At 32.3% G+C, this 22,930-nt stretch overlaps 1 protein-coding gene across 1 annotated transcript in view; it reads left to right on the forward strand.

The window, feature by feature from the left end:
* The window catches only part of Sos (Son of sevenless), a 30,401-nt gene that overhangs the window by 667 nt on the left and 6,804 nt on the right, over window positions 1-22,930 (forward strand). The window contains exons 2-29 of the mRNA XM_068765782.1: window positions 2,312-2,431; window positions 2,701-2,838; window positions 3,835-4,011; window positions 4,862-5,065; window positions 6,002-6,131; window positions 6,337-6,440; window positions 7,096-7,263; window positions 7,822-7,886; window positions 8,130-8,260; window positions 8,695-8,795; window positions 9,302-9,416; window positions 9,881-10,022; window positions 10,823-10,964; window positions 11,798-11,978; window positions 12,914-13,022; window positions 13,770-13,926; window positions 14,276-14,455; window positions 15,316-15,411; window positions 15,528-15,710; window positions 16,450-16,612; window positions 16,819-16,940; window positions 17,071-17,190; window positions 17,886-17,994; window positions 18,774-18,857; window positions 19,343-19,472; window positions 19,753-19,812; window positions 20,843-20,966; window positions 22,266-22,374. Coding sequence (XP_068621883.1) covers window positions 2,312-2,431; window positions 2,701-2,838; window positions 3,835-4,011; window positions 4,862-5,065; window positions 6,002-6,131; window positions 6,337-6,440; window positions 7,096-7,263; window positions 7,822-7,886; window positions 8,130-8,260; window positions 8,695-8,795; window positions 9,302-9,416; window positions 9,881-10,022; window positions 10,823-10,964; window positions 11,798-11,978; window positions 12,914-13,022; window positions 13,770-13,926; window positions 14,276-14,455; window positions 15,316-15,411; window positions 15,528-15,710; window positions 16,450-16,612; window positions 16,819-16,940; window positions 17,071-17,190; window positions 17,886-17,994; window positions 18,774-18,857; window positions 19,343-19,472; window positions 19,753-19,812; window positions 20,843-20,966; window positions 22,266-22,374 — 3,664 coding nt within the window. The remainder of the gene's footprint in view (window positions 1-2,311; window positions 2,432-2,700; window positions 2,839-3,834; window positions 4,012-4,861; window positions 5,066-6,001; window positions 6,132-6,336; window positions 6,441-7,095; window positions 7,264-7,821; window positions 7,887-8,129; window positions 8,261-8,694; window positions 8,796-9,301; window positions 9,417-9,880; window positions 10,023-10,822; window positions 10,965-11,797; window positions 11,979-12,913; window positions 13,023-13,769; window positions 13,927-14,275; window positions 14,456-15,315; window positions 15,412-15,527; window positions 15,711-16,449; window positions 16,613-16,818; window positions 16,941-17,070; window positions 17,191-17,885; window positions 17,995-18,773; window positions 18,858-19,342; window positions 19,473-19,752; window positions 19,813-20,842; window positions 20,967-22,265; window positions 22,375-22,930) is intronic.

Below are 22,930 nucleotides of genomic sequence, written 5' to 3' on the forward strand. Positions count from 1 at the left end.
TAGTCAATATTAGGTACATAGTTCAGTAAAAGATAAGATCATACACTTGTACTAGGTTTTTTTCTTAGGTGCAGTTAAAATAATGCTTTCCCAACATAACTTTTGTATGCATATTAACAGCACTAATGGTAGTATAGGCAGCAATAATTATAAAGAAATTTGGGGAAACTGCACATCATTATTTTTTTAACATAATCCAGTAATTTGGCATTTTATCATCTTCTGGTAATTTAAATATTTTTAGTACACAATTTTCGGTCATTGTTATTATATTATCTTACATAATTGTATCCATTTTTGGTTGTGTACCTCTATAACACGTTTTTATTGCAGAGCAAATTATAATTAATTCAAAAACATGTAAATTGCATGATTACTTGCGTTAGTGATAACAAGCTAATTTGGCAAGGCAATTTGGCAAAATTTTTGGCTATATCTGTCAATTACATGGTGTATATGCATTTTCTGCCTACATGTTGATTGTCCTTGTTTGCCTAGCAATCTTTGTTGTTAGATAAAGATAAAATTAATTTATTCAACCTAGAAACTTTTAACGGAACTCTTATTTTTAACTTATTTTTTATCTATTTTATTTTTTACTCAATTTTGCCTTGAAACATCTTATAGATGTGGAAAAGAAGCAGGAAAAATTTCAATGTCAATAAAACATCCTCTTTACAAGTTTGTAAACAGTGCTGTTAAGGGCATACTATATTATTATTATAGTTTAGAGCAGTGTTTCTCAATATAGAGAACGGGCAGAGAATGAGCATTACAATAGCAAACTTGACACCAGTTTAACCTTTTTGCTTTTATATATATATATATATATATATATATATATATATATATATATATATATATATATATATATATATATATATACTTGTACTTACTACTTATATATATATATATGTACTTTTATATATATATATATATATACTTGCTTAGAAACCTTATAAATACTCGTAAGTACTAGCAGGTTTAAAGTATTTAAGAGTAAGTAGTGTAGTAAATTTTTAATTTAATAAAGATACTAGTGTATATCATCATGTCACCCAATTGATGCTCACTGCAAGACAAAGGCGCAATCATAGGTCTTGCTCTGTTTTAGTGTATGTTTCAACTTCAAAACATACCCAATTTCCCCTATCTCTTCAGAGTAGTAGAACATATCATAGACTTTTTAAAGCATTGGTGTCCAACTCTTAGTTTGATGTCTTGTTCTGTATGTCTTAAGCGGTGCCTAATTTTTAACTTAAATGGAATTTTAAGCTGCCTCTAAGAAATTTTGGTTGCCTGAATAAATTTAGAACCAAGCTATGGCAATTGTTGACTCAGACTGTTGCATACAGCTGGTGATGAATCATTATGCTAAAGTATGTTGCTTTTTTATGTTTATACTATTACCTATACATAGTAATTGGTTATAGGTGTAAAAGCTTTAAAAGGTGGAATAAATAGTTCCATTTCTGTTAATTGGTGTTAAATTTAGCTAAACAAATAAATTAAAATGAATTGTCAAACATGTACCAGTAAAAAATTTAACCTTTTTGGTGATAATCATCTTGAATTGTCTTTACAATTGTATGATAATAATGTAATATGACTAAGTTGTGAGTTGTGACTAAGGTTTATGAAAGCTCTTCTCAGATCAGGGAGTGTTTGAGATCCTCATTGTAAAGTATTTTAAATTGAATGTAATAGGAGAATTCAATTTAATTTCTTCACCTTATGGTTTTCATACACAGGATGAGTAAATGAATAAATAAACATGATAGGCACAGAATGTATCATCTCAGGACTGCAATGGTCTTATTTGGCCCAATTCCAAGTAAATAACAACAAATCATGAAACATTCCTCTTAAAAACAAGTAGGTTCAGGAATGAACAATTATTTATTGTATGATTAAATATGAAAACCATGAACTATGGCTACTCATATAAATGGCTACTCTTCACAAAATGGCTGATATGACTGACATCATTAGACAAGAAAGAATACTACAGTGAAAGAAACTTTCACTGAAGTATTCCTACAGTTTCACAAAAGCATGTAAGGTATAGACTGCTTCAAATAATGTATAACTCTGCTGGTGATATTGTCCATAATAGAACATTTAGTGTTGTATCTAGGTATCTTAGCAGTTCTTGAATGATTTTTACAGATAGCATATATACATAAATTATTATTAAATTATTGACATTGCCAAAGTTTCTGTTTAAAATTTATCAGATCTGATCTTCTACAGGTTTATATTAATAAATTATGTACCGTAATAAGTAACTATATAATTTTATGTTGTCAAGGTCTTGGAGTCAGTACATCCGACACTAACAGCAGAGGAGAGTGCACTTGAATATGTCGAGTCACTCTGTTTGCGTTTGCTGGCGATGCTCTGTGCTGTCCCATCACCACTCACCATCCAGGTAGATACACCAACTTGATTTTTGAAGAAAAAAGGAGTTAATTCAAAAAATTCAAATTCATTGAATCCATTAAGCGTTACAATTTAACTAGTGTTTTTGGGCCTATCCCCCACAACAGTGACTACTTTACATTTTTTTATACATTTTTTAAATTGAAACTAATGTAACAATTTCTTGTTATTAATTTACCAACAATATGCTATAGGTTAAAAAAAAATATAAGTTTAAAATAAACCTGTGTATATGCTTGTGAATGTCATGACATTCAGGATGTCGAAGAGAGAGTTGCAAGAACATTCCCGACACCATTGGACAAATGGGCATTGTCAGATGCTAGAGAAGCTGTCGCCAGTCGTCGCCGCCGACTACTTCTACCTCTCGACAAGTTGCATCAGCTGCTCCAAAAGGTAAGTACATCATCAATTAAAAAAAAATGCAAGAATGAACCAGGAGAGAATCATTTCTTTGCTTCAAATCTGTTTTAACTCTCTCTATAAATTGCTTGGATTATATTTCTGATGATACATGGTTATTGTTTATGGGTGTAAAAGTTTTAAAAAAGGTGAATGTATTTGCTGTCAAATTAAGGTTAATACATTTGCTGTCATTTAATTTATGATCTCTATTCAAAAATTAATAATTGTTTATCTCTGTCCCTGCAATATTTGCATTACCAGGTGTTATTGGTCTACCCCATTCCAAAAGATTAAAATAATGAATGTACCATATTTCAGAGTGATCACATTGTGCATGGTGATTGGAAATTGATTTAATAGCTTTAAAACTTTTTGCTGACAAATGGGTGAGACATTCATGCCTTTAAAGCATTGATACTTATAACTGTTCAACCTGTAATCATTTCTATCATATTTTCTTTATTATTGGCAAATATTTCTCCTTTAGCTAACAGGTGTTAATGTACTGGATGTGAGGTAGTTGCTGTAGGCCAAGATCTCTTTATCTAAGCTAGAGAGTGCTCTCTGGAGCCTCTATTAATGTCGTTATCTAAGATATTCCACAGGATTAGGAATCAAACTCGTACATAGCTTAGGTAGTCACTCTATGGAATGACTGAGTGCAAGGGCTTCCACGAGAGAAGCCTAGGTTTAGCCTGCTACTCAGTATGTATGTTTAACATACTGATTATCAATTACTCTATAGATTACTCTAGCAATTCTTCTGTAAAAAAAAGGGGTCTAAAATTATTTTTGCACAAAAAGTATGATTATGGGAATTTTGTTGTTCAAAATCCTATAAGAAATTGTTTTAATTAAGCAATGATTCAATTTATATTATTTACTGTAACTTATACCTCATTAATATATCTATTTTAGTAATACAAGGTTCTTTAATAATAGTGTGATATTTGAAGTACTAATGAAAATGTATTTGTTGTTCTACAGGAGGTTCTTTTTTACAAAATCGACACATCAGTATCAGTATTTATGACAGCTGTGTTGGAGTATGTGAGTGGTGACATACTAAAACTGGCCGGCACATTTGTGAAGAAAATATCTCAGAAATCTGGATACCAGACAATATCGTGCAGCGATATAAAGACAGCTATGTGTGCAGATAAAGTGAGTTAACTTTTATTTTTTAGTGTCGTGTTCACATAAAATGTCTGTTTCTCACTAATATTGTTAATAAAGCGCTTTCTCAACTGTTTTTTCGTAAGAATGTAAAAGGGACAGATGACTGTATTGGACACTGTACACAACGATCGTAAATAAATTCAAACATGCGTTCAAAGGTGGCCTCTTTTTTGAAAGTTGTGTAACTAAAAATTTATGCATGATCTCATTTTTATTAATATTTCCCTAATTTTATTGTTGTTGCGTTTTCTTATATATTTACCATCATTGTTCAAAAAGTACTAAGTCATAGATTAAAGAGGAATATAATTAGGAATATCAATGCCAAAATATAGTTATAAAAATTTAGGTCATCACTGTAATTTCAGCTGTAAAACATTCACTGCTGCATATACACCTACCTTATAGACTTCCAATGGGACTGGTCGGAAGCGATCTGCAGTCAGGGTCATCTGATGATCTTACCAAGGTTGACTGTCCACGGTCTTGATGGATGTACTACGCTGCGCCTAATGGTCCCACTCACTTCAGAACCTTAAAGACCCCAGGGGCCATTCTATTTAGTGCGCCCACTGCTAATTCAGCTTGAAAATCCGCTTGGCTAGATAAACAGTAACATTCAAAATTAAAGCAGAATACACGTCCGCATCATGCCAACGACAGATGTAAATTGACTTTTGGCGCTCATGTAAACACATCCTTAACTCTTGGTATTAATATTGTGAATACGGTATAATTAGGAAAAAATAAAACTTAGGGATTAACATATAAAAATATTCTGTTTTCGTTTTTACTGATTATTAAAATAATATAAGCTTTACATCATGTTCACCAGGTACTGATGGACATGTTCTACCAAGAACCGGAGTTATTGGCTGCCGGCGCTGCAGGCGAGAGGCGGGGACGTCGTGGCTCGCTCACTTACGGCGAACTAGTGCGCGATCTTCTGGCAGATGAGCGACACTTCCTGCGTGATTTGCACCTCATAATACGCGTCTTTAAGGACGAACTTGAGAAAATTCTCGAAAGAGATAGCAGGGTCAGTAAAATATACATTGTATAAAGGTATGAATGTCCCATAAATTAACGTCAAGTTGAAATATGGTAATGTCACCCATATTCTTATGTAAACATGTAAATTTTTTTAAATTTGATGGTCAAAAATAATTAAGTGTCCTTTTCATGAGGGTATGGTGATGTTTTTTGAATTTATCATATATCTGTTTTAAATATTTCTTTACATATTTTGGTTTGTAAGTCAACTTACATCAATAACACACTGATGTTTAGCTGAATTCTAATTGTGAATATTTTAAATTAAGTTTTAGATATATATAGCTTCTACATGACTTGTCTTTGAAAGATATGATTTATATGTTCTACAGTTTAAATGTCATTTAAAAGATTTGTAATAATTCATCAAACCAATTTATACATACATCTGTACAGGTTTTTGAAGAAATTCACGAAATTAAAAAAATCAAAAAGGCAAATAAAGTGTAAATGGCATTACTTGATGTTTAACTTACTTTTAAACAAAACTTATAAATAAATATAATATATATACATATAATATTTTCTTTATTGTTGAAATACATTCAAATAGTTTCATTTTGCTTATGTTAAAAATCCGAAAATTTGCTGTAAGTTTTTAACCGGTTGTTTCTTAACGCGTCCTAGTACTAGATGTCACAGATTACCTTGTTAACTTTAGGACATAGTTCAACATTTATATAGTTCTTACTCCTTTGTATAAATCATAAAAAAACATTAAAAAAGATCAGTGAAAAATCCGCATATTAATTAAATTAAATTCAATATGGAGTTTCTTCTAGTTTAATTAAATAAATTACTAAAAGTGACTTGCAATTGGCTGTTTAACAAGTCTACAGTTACATATAATTACCTACAGCTCTTAATATATGTATTAAAATAAACTAAATAACATTTATATATTGAATGATTTTTATTACAGGCAATATCTTTAATATTCGGTAACATAGTGGATATTTATGAATTAACGGTGACCTTGTTAGGAAATTTGGAAGACGCTATGGAGATGTCCCAAGATTCGCCCACCCCGTACATTGGCAGTTGTTTTGAAGGTAGGTAATAATTAAAGTTTATTGCTTTTTTTTTTACTAAAATTCTTCATTATATTATTACCGAATTAGGCACGGTACAGCGGTATTAGTAGCTATAAGATCTTACATTCTTTTCTAACTTTTAAGTGCGTATCTTGGTGGGAATATCCTGTATTATACAATATTATGCATGAGTGAAATATAAGTTGTTAATATTTTTTTGCAGAGCTGGCTGAAGTGGAGGAATTTCGTGCTTATGTTCGTTATGCTAATATCGTGACACGCAAAGAATCGCGGGAGGCATTGCAGAACATAGTGGATGACCCAGTGGTAAGCTTTTATAATAATCAATCATTAGTTATTAAGAGGCTTAAGGATGCGTTTACATGCATTACACGTGTGCATGTTTTGTTGTTCATACGTTGACAGTATCTATACGTCTAACGATGGCCATCATAAAACCCAAACAACAAAGATTAGGACCGCATTTTTCATCCACCGAAAACGATAAGACAGCATTTAAACACATTCTTAGATTCATCTACAATTGATACAAAAATACCCATTACAAAAAAACTAGCTTGTCTTATTTCCTTCTTAATTTTAAAGAAACTAACGATGTTTGTGTTCAAAAATGCAGAAGTTAATGTTTTCGCAATATTTTTTAAGGTAGCTGCTCTGACTTTGTGGTGTCAAAAGTGAAGGCAAACATAATCCTTACACTTTTTTTTTGGTTTTCATTGACGTGATATATAGCTACGGGCTGATGTTTCCATTTACTCTGTGGTTTGTGGAAAAAATAAAAGTCTTGTTTATTACTTTTTCGTCGCATTTTTTTCTCTTTATAAAAGTTTTTGAACGGCGAAAATATGAAAAAAAACTGGCCGTTTTCGAATGTGCTATGAAGTGATTTTTGTTCTAGTTTAAATTAACTGTCTCAGTTTTATTAGTGTTAAAACAATTTAATGTTTTTTTTTAATTTCAGTTATCAGAGAGGTTAGATACGGCTGGTCATGGATTCCGTTTAGCGGTCAAATACTATCTCCCAAAACTGTTACTGGCGCCTGTAGCTCACGTGTTCCTTTATCACAATTATATTCTAGCCTTATTGCAAATCGCACCTGCTTCGGAAGACCGAGAAAGCTTCAAACAGGTACATTGAATTAGTGTACTCAATGCCTTTGCAGTACAATTGTTTATATTCACAATAAGAAAATTCAGGGTATCAACATAAGAAAAAGACTTTTTTTAATAAGTATATTGTGTTCCTTGTTCAATATTAGCTACCCTGACAGACTTCATACTGTCAGAAGTTATCGGCCAGTTGTAGCCAAACAGAAAAAAAAATGCTATTTGGTAGAAAATAAATAAATAAGGTGATCAAGAAAAATACAATTATTTACATAAATAACTTTTATAAAGTGATTATATATTAACCTTAATGGTTTAAGGTATACAATATTTTTTGTTTGATTATTCTTAATACATCCTTTGAATATTGATTATTAATAAATGTTTATTAGTAATCATGTTTTCATTTATATTATGGTTAAAAAACAAAAGGGGTGTTTTTAGTGGTTCCTTTTTTACATTTTTAATTTCGTTAGTGTTAAAATTTCGTTATATGTTAAAATTTTTCATGCCATTCTCATGTTATCTATTAGACAATATATTTGTATATTTTTCAAAGTAAAACAATGTATTTTTTCAGGTTGAATGCAATCTTCATCCCATTAAGAAACTGCTAATAAAAGCACTTGGAAATGGACCAAAAATGTATGTACCTAAAAATTATTATTTCATTAATAACATATATATAATTATATCATATAGGTTAATTTTTTAAAATAGCATTACTTCTGTCGTATTATATAAAATTGGATACCCAGAGAATCCTTCTTATACATTAAAAACTACCTATTTGCATCTTTATATATGTAAAAATAAGCATGATTGATATTTATTAAAATAAGGGTATTTTATACTAATCTCAATTTAATTAATATTTTTAAATTTTAGGGATACAACACTAAGAACTGCTGCAAGAACGAGACGGCACCTAGCGATAGAGAAATGCAATGAACTAGCGCGCCTCGTGGATAACTGGGACAACCGTGACGTGGGACAATGGTGTAATGAATTCATACGTGGTGAGAACTCCTTGCTTCTTAATAACTATAGAAGTTAATTTTAAAATCTAATAGATGCCAGCTCACAGGTGTTTAGTGATCGTTATGAAAGGCCCAACTGCCTCTTTTACTTGTACTCGGCCCACTTTTCACATACATATTACCTAATTTTAATTGCATGCATCACATTATAGTTTGTGCTTTTTGTAAAATTGTTACTTTAAATTGTCGTTAGTTATACTTTGTCTTTTTGTCTATATTAAACGTTTATATTGTCCACTACCAATTGCTAAAATCACGGGAAACAATCATAGAGAGATAGAGAGAGAATTCAGATTTTATAGTTTAATAAAATTGGTCATCAAATAGAGTGTAAGATTTATTTATTTCTTAATTATTATCTTTTATTTATTTTTATTCTGTTTTTAACATTTTTTATTTTTTAAATATTTTAGAGGACACACTTTCGAAAATTGGACCCGGCAAGAGAATAGCGGAACGGAGAGCGTACCTTTTCGATGGATTACTTTTACTCTGCAAACCTATTACTAGTTTGGTAAGCATTGCATGTTATAGTATAAAGCTTGGATAGTATCATGTTGTCGAATTAATGTATATTAATTTGTCAAATAATAATTGACAATTTACCGTCGCTTTACCAACTATTGGCTGGTATACAATCCTCACGCTTTTGAACCCTAATGGTAATACCGCTAGAAGAACTTTTCTTTCCACATGATCTGTTTGTGGAATGAGCTCTTTTGTAACAAATGCGTAATAAGGTTTCTTCTGATTCTCTTGTGGTTTGATTTTTCAAATTAACATGGAACTGATGTTCATAGTCTATGATGATTGCTTAACGTTAAAGGTACACCATAGGTTTATGATGTTAAACTGACTATTATCATCTACTTTCATAACGGTTTTCATTGAAACTGAATAATTAATGATACATCAGGTAAAATGTACATGAATTCAGATGAAAGGTTTTAGATCTTTTTTAACATCTAAAGTATAATTCTTTTTTTTATTTCGATATTAATGATTTGAAATTTATTTTAGGTGGCTGTCAACAGCAGTGGTCTATCGGCAGGCGGTAGCGGGGTTCAGCAATTGAAGTTAAAAGAAAAATTACACGTACGGAAACTGGAGTTGGTTGATCGATCAGACACAGATGGTAATTTGTTTTAGATATTTTTAGTTTTCGTTTCGTTCGTGTTTACATTTTCACATTGGGTGAAATACTTTATAAGTATAGGTATAACAAATTGATATCAATATACACTTGGGGTCCACTTGATGGGTTATATTTAGAAAATTCGGATTGTTTTTTAAATGTTATCTTAAAAATTTTTAATCACAAATTATAGCTATGACTTCAATGAGTTTATCATCATCATTTCATGGCCTCCGCTATAGATTTCATACTTATAACCAGAGTGACCTTGACAATTTGTCGGTGAACATCATAAGCTGTTCTTGCCAGTCTATGGTCTCCACTCACTCATGGAGGACAGCGCAGAGTTATTACCTTGTTTTCATTTGCAAATAAGATTAGGTAGTTTAATTTCAGAAATAATTAAGATATATTGTCATAATTTACGTGATTAAATAAGTTGTAAGGTATGATGAATTCTTCAGAGGGAAGACATATGGTGGAGCTTTGCCCTCGCGTTGGCCCTCCGGTACTTCTAGCAGCGGCCTCGTGCGCAGAGAAACGCAATTGGATGTGCGACCTCGTTATGCTAAACACTAAGCCAATGTTGGACCGCAGTTTGGACAGGTAGAAACTACTAATTAAAAAAAAACTTCAATGTAGCAAAAAGTATAAATTAATTTAATTATTACACAGAACACATTGATCTAACCATGAATAGATAAAACCATTAGTAACCGTCAAAACCCTTGGTAAGAATTAACTTGTGTTATGGGCACTGGTGATTTAAATAATACTATCGTCATAGACGGCATGTAAAAAATTGTACATTTTTTGGTCCTATAATATCAGAATTACAATAAAACTTACTAGTTAGCAAAACACTGTATGCTAGTTACATTTTGTAGGAGGAAATAGGTTATAATAATATTTTGCACCAGTGTGCAGTGTTAGACCATACTGAATAAGCTAAGGTAAATATAAAGTATGAACGATTATTATAGCAATGAAGGGAAAAAAGTAGAATGTATTGCTTAAATCACAAAAAAAATATTCTACAATATTACAGCTACTTGGTGCTTATAAAATTCATGGCGGAAGTAGAATCAATTTATCAGTTTTTTTTTGGAATTGTATTTTTGGCTTCCCAATAACTTTATTGTAATTTTTTTGAATTATTTGAAAACATGTTTTATAAAGGGCACCAGCATAGCAAATATACACCGCTAGTCGCTATGTGTTTAATTTAGGAATGAAACAACTTCCCTGTAACATTCTAGAAGTGCCCCAAGAATGAATAGGCTACTAATCCTAAGAATCTAAAATTCGTTAGAAATGATGTGTGTAAAGAACATTTTTAACAGTAAATTATTAGTTGTTACTGTATTAAGTGATAAAGAAGATATTTGATCGTTTCAATATTACAGCATTCTACTAGATCTGGAGAGGCGGCACCCTTTAAAGTTACCGCCAGTCCACTTGTATCGGTTTGCGGTTCCAGACTCGCCGGACAACATCGTGCTGGAGGAACGGGCCTCGCCCAACGCTTCACCAGTACCTCTCATAAAGGTACAGTAGTCGTTCTCAATCATAGGAAATGATACACAGAATAATAATTTCTTGATATCTTTAATCACAGATTCAATCAAAAGGAGTATATTTAGTACGAATTATATATAGGGGTGAATGTACAGCTCGTTAAATTAATTTGTGATACACCATATCTGATAATTGATAAGTAAAATATCCAAATCAATGATTTCTAATATATCAAAGGCCTAGTTTTTCTTATGAAATGAAATGTTATATACCTTACACGGTAATTCGTGGAATCTGCGGAATTTTTAAATCTAAATATGCTAAAAGAGTGGATTCAGACCGGAAAAATTTCATTTTTTTTAAGTATATCAATTAATAAAATACCAAAGAAATTGGAATTTTAAGAAAATATGTGCCATATAACGTTTTTTCTAGCTAAATTTATTTTTGGACTGGACATGCACTGCTGTCTGCCTGACATTTGCAAGTTCTACGTGTTCGAAGTAGTAGTGCACAGAGGATGCTTACCATGTGACCTCTTTTAAACCAGGAAAGCTTAAAAACTGCAAAGGAACCCTCGACTTGGGCCAGTACTCATTAGTATTTCATTGGATTGGAGGATGCTCTATAGTGACTAAGCTCAAGGGACCTTGGGTTAGGCTGTCCCTCATAGATTATATCCGTTTAGCATTTCGTCTATAGATTGAGAGGACTGAAGCTCGACTTTGTCGATTACTACTGCCTGACTAATATCATTTATTCACCACTACTTTGGGACGCAATATCGCTAGAAGTGTCGGAAGAAACTCCAGCAATGTTTCTATTTGGTATGATTGTTACAATTAATTTGTTTTATTCTTCAGGGTGCAACACTACTTAAACTGGTCGAGAGGCTCACATATCACATCTATGCGGACCTGAACCTAGTGCGAACATTCCTCACCACCTATCGATCGTTCTGCTCACCTAGTGAGCTGTTGGACTTATTGATCGAACGCTTTCGCATTCCTGAGCCGAGTGAAGTGTATGATGCACCAAGAACAGGTAAAATAATATTTATTGCGTAAAATTATGGGACAAATAGGATACCTCGTGGCAAGAGATAGTTTCATGTGATTGATACGCACAGATATATTAACAATGCTATTATAGCAACTAACAGACAAACTTAATCTAGAGGTGATTAAGCAGGCCGCTTCTGACCAATCATATTTGAAATCAATGGGAGACGCCTATGACCAACAGTAGCTGTTCTACTATTGAGATAATGATGAATAACAACTAAACGTCTTCCCACAACCTTAAAATGGTCGCCTATATACCTTGTGGGCGTTAGGTAGAGAGGTCTAATTAGCCCTCATTGCAGTAATCACATTAGTCATGGTGTCGTTTTAACTAGATTGCAGTTCAATGCATTTGCCTTTCATTGTTAATACATATATACTAATTGATCAGGTTACTTTAATGTATAGACATTTAAGTTCATCAATCATAGGTCAAAAACTTGAACTCAAGAACTACGATTTTCTCACATATCATAGAAAAATATTTGATCACGAACATACAGACATGTAACTTTGTGTTGCAACGGAAATTACAAAATGTTTAATGTTTGCGCATGCTAGTCTCAAGGATCAAACCTCCGAAGAAAGACATTAGTCCTAATTCATCCATACTGGACATTGAAATTGGTAAAGTATTTTTATTTAATACCTTCTAGATTGATGGATGGATTTCTTCTAAATTTTACACTTCCAAATTCAAAATTTCTCTTATTGCAATACGCTTTAAAAATAACACTATTATTAATTGTCTCATTAAGGCTATAGTCATTCCATCATATACATTCCAAAAGTTAAATTGATTTTTCATATATTAAAGACAAAGTACATCATATCTCATATAAAGGGATAGTTGTTATTTACTATATTTTCACCTTATGTCTTTTTACTATATTTTTTTTATATTCTCTAATACAGACTGCGTGGAAAGTACGGCAAGCAGTGATGCTGAGAAGTTAAGTAAGAACACAGCGCGGGAAGATTGGAAGAGATACAGGAAAGAGTTTCAACAGCCAGTCAAATTCAGGTCAGTACTTCCACAGAACAGCACACTTTCTGTTGTCTCTTGAAACTTAGATTTAATATGCTGTATAACAGAAGTGACCGAGGACTTTAAAAGTGTGGGCCAATTTTCATAATTTTAAATTTTAAGCGAGCCACAATTAAGTAGGTATTAAATAAAAGTTCAAAATATTGTATTTTAATTTGAATTTTACATATTAAACATTTTATTTCCCTTGATAATTTTCTATAAAAATGGTGAATAATTGGTGTAAGCTGTAATTTTTGCAGATGTTGGTTAGTTAATACTTATTTATGTTTTGACTTAACAAAGTTTAAAGTAGAATAAAATAACATGAATGAATATGTTATTCTGAATATTGTAATAATTAGACAAGTAATCAAAGCCAAAAATAATCCATTACAGAGCCACGTGGCTTTTGAGCTGCGGGTGGCTAACCCCGCCCTCCTTGCGCTCTCTATACTATTTTTTAATTTATTATCTTCGGAAAACTTACAACTAGGATATATATCAGTAGAAGAATATTAATATAACAAGTCCATTTAAAAGTTTTGAGTAATATTAATGTGGCATAAATGAAACTTTTCTCTTTCCCCTACCAAAGTACAGTTAAGAGACAGCTATATTAACTGTCTGGCAGATAATTTATCATGTTATTTGACACAATTTAATACATTCATTTATTTATAACTTTAAATATTGTTAATTAGTTTAATGGTGGTGAATTTCATCATATGTATATTTGTATAGGGTAATCAACGTGTTGCGACATTGGGTAGATCAGCATTTTTACGATTTCGAACGCGAGCCTTCTCTTCTGGAGCGGTTACGTGAGTTTTTGGAGTCCGTTGACGGCAAACCTATGAGGAAGTGGGTCCAGAGTGTTCTCAAAACTGTCCAGAGAAAGGTAAATACTATAGTTATAATAATTCCAGTCATAATACATCCACGGCCCGACATGTAGATTCCCCTTAGATTAAAAGAAACGTTTGGAAGCGGCCAGCTAATGGCTTTATTAATGTATATCGAAAAATGTATTTATAGAAAAATAATTAAGAATGTATGGAATCTTTTACCATCGAAGTGGTTAACGTTATTTAATAACGAAATGTTTAGGCAAATATGCATCCGGTTATCCGATCGCTCGTATTTATATACCATAAAATTATACAATAAAAATTTAAAATCAATCAATTATCTCTCGTCCATGACTACATATATAATAATATCTGTATTAATTATTTTTATTTTTGTAGAGTGGTCAAAATGCTGAATTGGAAATGGGCGGTGGCGTATCACACGTTTTTGACCGGGCACCACCCGCTGTGTTACGTCACGTGGCCGAACCCGAAAAACACGCCTGGCATCCGCTGACGTTGCATCCGCTGGAACTGGCCCGCCAACTCACGCTGCTAGAGTTCCAGCTCTATCGCCAAGTGAGTAACTGTGACTCCATAAATAGGCTACTAGATAATACCAGTAATATATATATATATATATATATATATATATATATACATACATACATACAAAATCATTACTAAACAGAATAATTGGAAATAGTTGTAAAAGCTTTTTCTATTATAACCAATCACCTGGTATAAACAATATCATTGTTACTACATAAAGTCTGAAGTGTCTTCATCTCTATACACATAATAAAAACAAATATATGTAGTTGTATTTGATTGTATTGTTACATACTGTGGGTACTGATTTAAAATGTAACACCACTGGTTCACAAGGAGTCTTTTATTCACAAATCAGATGGTCACCCTACATTAACACAAAATATACTCTCGTTTCATCCAAACTACATTTCCAAATCGCTTAAAAAATCATTGTCCAAATAACTCTTCAATTTTTAATAACTCGAACAACAACACTGAACTGTCGACATGGGGTGTACACCTATTTATACTATGGATAAAGCTCTCGTAAGTTCGAGACAGTACCTGGATAGAATTTCCGAGAACTGTACACAAAAATTTATAAATAACTTCAAGGTCATGCGTGTTTACGGCACTTCTTGATCCTAGGGTCCCGAGTTTATTGTTTAGAGGGTTCTGTAACTCCTGCTTTGCAACAGTATTTAAAAAATATATATTATTGCCAAATTAATTGGCGGGTGCTAAATAAGTATTAATAGTAATAATATTACAGCAATTATAAAAATATTTTATTGATTAATTTATATGAATTAATGAACCTCAATTTATTATTTAATATTAATTAACATTTTCATTTTAATAATACAGTGTATTTTTTTTAATTAAACATCATTTTTATTTGCCAGGTTAAACCTTCAGAACTGGTAGGCGCAGTTTGGACCAAAAAGGATAAAGACAAAACCAGTCCAAATTTGCTTAGAATTATCAAACACACTACAAATGTAAGTCTATTTCGTCATTTATTTTTCTGTGAAAATATTTGCAATTTACATATTATAACAATAAATGGGTAAAGGCTGAAGAAATGAATATGAATGATTTTTTTCTGTTATTCCAGTTCACAAGATGGATGGAGAAGTGGATAGTAGAGAGTGAGAACTTGGAAGAGAGGGCAGCTGTGGTGTGCAGATTTCTGGAGCTGGCCATCGCGTTGCGTGACTTGAACAATTTCAACGGCGTTTTGGCAGTGGCCGCTGCTTGTGGAAGTGCTTCTGTGTATCGGTTGCGAGCTACTTTTCAGGTAAGCAATTTTTCTTGCCGTCTTAGTTTTATCAAACAGTTTGGCTGGTTTGTATATATTCTATATGAGAAGAAAATAGTTTATTTAATAAAATGTCGTTTTAAAAGATAATTTCTCTTGACCATTTAGGTATAAGCTTCAAATAAGCAATAATGCGAGAAACGACATTTAAAGTTATTATTTAAATTGTCGATTCTTTTTTAAGTTTATTGCCATCATAACACTATCATCAACAGCGCCAGGTTAAACACCCACTGCTTTACCGACAGTAAATAAGCACGGCACAATACAAAATAGAATTATTTTAAAAAATAGTATTTATATACAGTATTTTACGTGTATATATGTATTACGTATATAAAAGTATTACGTATATTTTATATATATATAAAAGAGTACATTATGACTACAAATGGCGTTACTTCGAACGGCGTCTACAGATGGCGCTAGTAGTCGATTGCCTCGTGCTCTCTATGTATATGGGTGGGATGGAAAACAAATTTCGACGCAAATATTTAAATATTTATTAAATTTTATGTGATACCGTTTAAAACGTTATTCCGTCCCTTGCCTTTTTTACACTATGTTGTCATCTTCAACCAGAAGTTACCATGATCAAAAATATGCTTAACTAAAATATAATCTTTACCACATGTGTATATTTATTTACATATATCTAAAGTAATTTATGGCGATAAATTGTGAAAGCGACAATCTATGATGTAATACGGTATTTTAGATGGTACCTCTGAGGCTTATCCGTGCTTTGGAAGAATTTCGAGAGTTAAACTCTGACCACTTCCGAAGATACCAGGAGCGTTTGAGGAGTATAAACCCGCCCTGTGTGCCATTCTTTGGCATGTACCTGACTAATATATTGCACATAGAAGAGGGAAATCTAGGTGAGTGTCTTTACATTTACTTTGATAATTATTGTGGCGAATAGCTTATTCCTTTACTGGGTTAATGAATCTTGATAAGACAAGGGCAAGTATAGTGCTGCGCAGGGTTTTGCATTGTAAATGCCTGGGTAACACCACGCTAATGGTTATTACTTGTGTTTAATATACCAACTTACTGAAATATAATGATAATCATATATTTACAGATTTTCTGCCCAATTCCGAGCTGATAAATTTCTCAAAGCGTCGCAAAGTGGCTGAGATAACAGGAGAGATTCAACAGTATCAAAATCAACCTTATTGCCTTACAATAGAGCCTAGAACTAGGGTAAGAGTTTTTTAGTATCATTTTCACAATATAAATTTTTTATAACTGTTATAAGTTTATCATAAACAAAATTTTTGTATTTATTTTATTAAATTTGTAAAGTAATTAATAAAGTCTCGTTTTCTTGTAGGCATTTCTAGAATCACTGGAGCCTTTCCCTGGTATGGACGATAACGAAGTTACTAACCATCTATACGCCAAAAGTTTAGAGATTGAACCGCGGCCACCAGTCAAACAAATGCCTAAATTTGTAAGTTATAATCATTAAAATTTATATAAAAGTTATAAAGTGACTGCAGTAATGTAGTCAATTTTAGGACCTTTATTTTATTATTTTTATTAAGTTTTTTATATCTATATTATATTATATATTTATTAAGTTTTCAATTGTATATTTATTTTACATTCAGATGTAAAAATATCAAGTCTTTGGTGGGTAAATAAACACAGTATTACTATACACTCCCGTATTTCATGTGTGTCTGAATTATCAAGTAATAAATTTTATAAGTTTATTTGAAGAAAACTTGTTACAAAATTTAATTACAGTGTGATCGATTTTTAAGTGGTTTTAATTTTTTAAGTTTAGTCTAAATGCCATCATATTCCGTTGGTTGTAAGTTCTTCTTTTATAGGGCCTTTGGAACCCTCCTTGCTTTAAATTGAAGGGTGTCATAACAGTGGAGCTTAATTGATTCTTTTTTTTTTAATAATTTGAGTTTTTCTGTTGTGTCGTTCTTTTATGGTGAACACATTATGTGTGTACTTACAAGTATGAAATAATGAAATATTATACAGCATTTCCCATAAATCAACATCAATCCGGTGATGAGGCCAAAGCGGGGCTAACTCTAGAGAGTTAATTTAAAAATTATGTTACGTTATATTAAAGTTACCCAAAAACGCTAATAAAGTAAAATTAAATAACGTTATGAACTTCTCCAGCCTCGTCGGTACCCCGAGCTGTCACTAAAGCCAGTGAAGCTGTCCCGACGCACGCACGACGCGACGCATCACTCCGCATCCAGTGCCTCCAGCAACGATGACAACCTTAGTGAGTTCATTTAAACATCGTAAGACGTCTACTGCTCGAAATAGGCTTCCCCATAGATACCCAATAAGACCGGAAACTGCCAGCACCCAGAGTCATCTGTCCACCTTGTGGGTGGACGTCCGTAGCTGCGCGTGTCAGTCGGTGTTTTCTACTCCAAATGCATGAGGCTCCAGAGGCCATCTGTTATGTGCGCTATACTTAGTAATCTACTGGGCTATGCCGTGTTCAGATCAGGAAGGTCATGGTATATGTGTAGACATCCCTCGCGTTATAATTAAAGAGTAGAATCTTTTATGGTTATTATGTCACCATTGAGAACACAACTACAAACTTATTCCAATTTAATTCCGAACCACTTGTAAGTTAAAGAAATGAAAATGTCTCATTTCAGAGTCATGCTGGTTAACATAAATTCTTATTATGTAAATGCTAATTCTTCCAATTCAGAATTAAATGCCTTTCTCAACACACTCACTATTTAGTAGATATTACAACGTAGCGATTGCCAATTTGCGTGGTGTATATTTAAATAAATAGTCACTGTTAATGTGAAATTGTGAATATTTGTAAAGTAAATTTACGAAAATGGGTTGTTAATGTTTTTTTTTTTGGTTATTTATACTGTTTACTAGTAAGCACTGCAATAATGCTTTGTGTTAAGTATCAACATAATCACGCATATAATTTTACAGTAGTTGTCTGTGTTTTCTACTGTCTGTTTTATTTACGAACATTGTTTTTTTTTACAAATTTTAATTATTATTTTTAAATTTATCCAGGCGTATCGCAACTGTCTCCGACGACCGGCAGCTCGTGGGATGGCGCGTCGGTCGCGTCACTACAATTGCATCACGACGATAAAAGTATGGTTCCTCATGTAATTTGTCAACCTAGTTATATTTCCACCACTGAGGTAAAAGCCTTCACCCAGCGAAAGAATGTCAAAGTTTATAATGCAACACATTAGTTTAATATGGATTGTTGGATTTTTTTTTGTTTTATGATTTCTGCTTATTAATATTTTAAAAATCGCAAATAATATGTTGTGTTTAACTTTTAAATTCAGAGGTTATTTACTAAAGCAATAAGCAAGATTTACACAACACCAACCTAACAGGCGTCTAATTTTATGTTATTCTATTGAATGTCATTGCTAACTTTTTTTACAAACAGTGAAATTGTCATGTTGTGTTAGAAAAGGAAACTTCTTTGTTATAGAATATTAAGTATTAAATTATACTCATTGTACAATGTCTATTTGTATGTGTATTTGATTTCGTGTATTTTTTTAAAATGTTTGAAATAAATAACGTTAATATCTTTACAGGTTATCGGGGCGATGACAGAGGGTCCCTGACCAGCCCGCGACTAGAACGCTCGTCGAGTAGCTCATTGGGCCAACTTGGACAACTTAGCCTCTTCGACAAGGGGCTAGCGTTATTCGACAAGAGCAAATCGACTGTTGTTCTCAACGCCAGGTATAAATGTTCTTATTTACTTAGAAAAAGCATTCCGATAAGCATTATGTATAGTTAGATGTTGTTTATAATTAAAAATTTTGATAAGATTAAGGCATGTACAACATTTACAACATTTGTGATAATGAACACAAAATAAATAAAAAAGTAGGTTATTATCTAATTTTTATACACATATACTATATATTACAAACACAAAACATAAATCCCTAAAGTCATTGGTTAGATCAGTTGCTCTTTACCAATGTTGTTATATGGCAAAATATATTTTTTTGTATAGGAGCAGCGGGCGCGATGAACCTCCTTCGCCACGTGACAACCACTCGCCGAGGCACGACCGGTCAGTTGGAATTAACTTATAATATAAAAAATTATTAATAGAAATTAATTTTCCAAAAAATTATTGACCTGTCCCAGATCAATATTAAGAATTCATAAATAAGACGTATTTAATAGTGTTCAATGGAATCAGGCGTTATTTTGCGGAAGTTCATCCTAAGTAAGAAAAGGACCAATATATAGCCGCTTCCGCACATGCAGTAAATCGTGCAATAAAGAGCACCGCCCGCCAGCCCGCTAATAAATGCGTAATTATCTGCATGTGTGAAAGTGGCTTTATATTGGTCCTTTTCTTACTTCGTATTTAATAGTGATCGTTATATTTATTGATTTAATCTTAATATTTAAAATAAAATATTTTCGTTGTAATGTTTTATCGCAAAAGATATTTTGGTATATGAGCATGCCCTTTTTTATTTTTGATCCACGTCAAACATGGCTTTTTAAATCAAATTTAATAATAAATTATATAAATCTCGTCTTAATCAAACTGCTCACAAACAAGTTTCTGAGGATGTGCAGCAGTGTCATAATACCATACCATGTCGCTTATGGTATATCACCCCATAGATATCTTTGAGGGGTGGGCACATCTGAAACAACGACGTCTTAACTAGAATATTACAAGCAAATATTATCCGAATAGTTTAAAATGCTGACGATTATAATGTTTGATAATACAACTTAAAACATACTTATATCATTTAGTCTATCTGATAAAAGTATAATGTATAGTAAATAGAAACAATATTTTCTTCTGCAAAAGTTTTATTTAATTACACTGTACTATTAGTGCTTATATTAAGAATAAAAATGTTGAAAAATATGCAGAGAGCCCATGGCAGATGATAAGATACACTGATATACTATTAACAAAATACATACATCTACTTCATGCGAATAACACTTGCGCGTATTACTAACAGTACTCAAAAAAATACATTTATTTGCAAATAACTAATGAATTTTTAATTGACTATTTGGTTTCTTTATTGATAAGTAAAAAGTTAAAAATCGTTCATGTGCAGTAGCAACTCGTCTACGCTGAACCGACGTGCGCCCGCCCTTTCTCCTCGAAGCGCTATCGTGGACGCCGAGGTGTTCTACTCCAGGAGTGCGGACCACCTGGGCTGCAGGAGGCAGGAGCAAGTGGTGGTATGTTCAAGAATCTTTAATAAAATGACTAGCTGATCCCGCAAACGTTGTTTTGCAAAAAAAAATATTTTTAATTTTCAATTTAAAAATAAGGGTTGATCGTAGAGGGGTGAAAATTTAGGGTTGTATGTATTTTTGTATGTTGTATCATAAAAAAATAAAAACAAAAAATTTCGTCAAAAAAATAAAAAAAAATTTTAAGGGTGAACAACCGTTATCACTTAGGGGTATGAAAAATAGATAGTAGCCGATTCTCAGACCTACCAAATACGCATGTAAAATTTGGTAAAAATAGGTCAAACCGTTTCAGAGGAGTTCAAGTTCGAACACCGTGACACGAGAATTTTATATATTAGATATCACTAAGTAAAATTCTTCAATATATTTATTATAAAGTGTTCCCCCAGATGATTCTTTATAAAAATATTAATTTACATTAGTGTATTATAACAAATAGTCATATTCTGAAGTACATCTAACTTAATAATGTCATATGTATACTATTCTATAACAAACTATCAAGAAGTAAATTTATCCCTTAGTTAATTCAAGAAATGTATTCAGCACAGATTCTGCCAAAAGACATGTTACTCTATTTCGGTGCATGTTCATGAAAACGATGTTTGAAAATGAACTGATAAATTTTTATTTAAAAAAAATATTGTTAATATAATCATAAAAAAAATATACAAACTCCACTACGTTTCTTTATAGTTCTCTGTATCTACAGCCATTCATACCATTAATGTTAGGTTAATTTTAAGCTGACAATTATTAGTAATTGTAATGATGTTATATAATAAAGCTACTTTGAATTTAATATGTACACAATATTCATTAGTAAATGTACTCAAAATACCATTAAATAAATATAGTAGCTATAACAAACAAACAAGCCAGTTAAGGGCATCCGTACTAAAAACAGAGTATAATATGTAATATTTTCTATAAATTAAACTACACATTCAGATGTATTATACACACACACACACACACACACACACACACACACACACACACACACACACACATATATATACATAATTATGCATACTAATACTTCTAATTTGTTATAAATATTTCCAAGCTTTAGCTCTTCCGCCAGTGTTATCGCTTTTCCTTTGAGGTTTGTCTTACACAGGAGAATTATTACTAAATGTCCAAATACTCCTTTCTTTATAACGATTTTCCACGATTTTTCACTGTTTTCTACTACTACTACTACTACTACTTTCAGCGTGCTACCGTTTAAAAAATTTATTCGTTAAACATTTTTTCTGTACAATATTTATTTTTCAGGAACGCGTCCCACCGCTATTACCACGTGCCACCAGCAACGGTCCGGGAACCGAATCTGAGAAACCCCCACTACTGCCACGCAGGCCTTCATCTCCGCCAACGCATAATGGTAAGGTACCTTGTTAATTTTCGTCAAACTTAACTACAACATTATACTTACCGTCAACGTAGTGCAATGCCACACTTAAAGTTGGACTTTAGGTTGCGGTAAATGACTTTGAATCTCTCTAGCAAAAAATCTATCACCAGTTCTAGAGATTAACATAAATATTTTAGATTAGAATGGAATTTAAATGTCCACATTTAAAACTTGCTTCATTGTAAAACCTTTAAACTACAGTCGAGATACATTGTGTATCAGTAGCCTTGTGAGACTATGAGTTGATTCCCTACCAGCGCGGGGTACATTTTAAGAATATTAGCATATTTTAAGATGAAAAATCTGAAGAATATGAGATATTCATTGGGATCATGTCATGTTCCTCTCGGTGTCTGCATTAAAAGTAGAGACGTAACTACTTAGAATTCTAGGGATTCACGGAGCGGGTTCGGTGTTAGGGGCGGACTACCCTCGTAGTTAGTGTTCACCTTCTCGTGTAGGTAGTAGAAACTAAATCCCTCTCCTTACCTAACCAAATTACAAATTCTTCTGCTAATGCTTCTTT

Source organism: Battus philenor, unplaced genomic scaffold (assembly GCF_028537555.1).
Source record: "Battus philenor isolate CCGP_79_NKW_IND1 unplaced genomic scaffold, ilBatPhil1.0.hap1 SCAF_20, whole genome shotgun sequence".
Classification (NCBI taxonomy): domain Eukaryota; kingdom Metazoa; phylum Arthropoda; class Insecta; order Lepidoptera; family Papilionidae; genus Battus; species Battus philenor.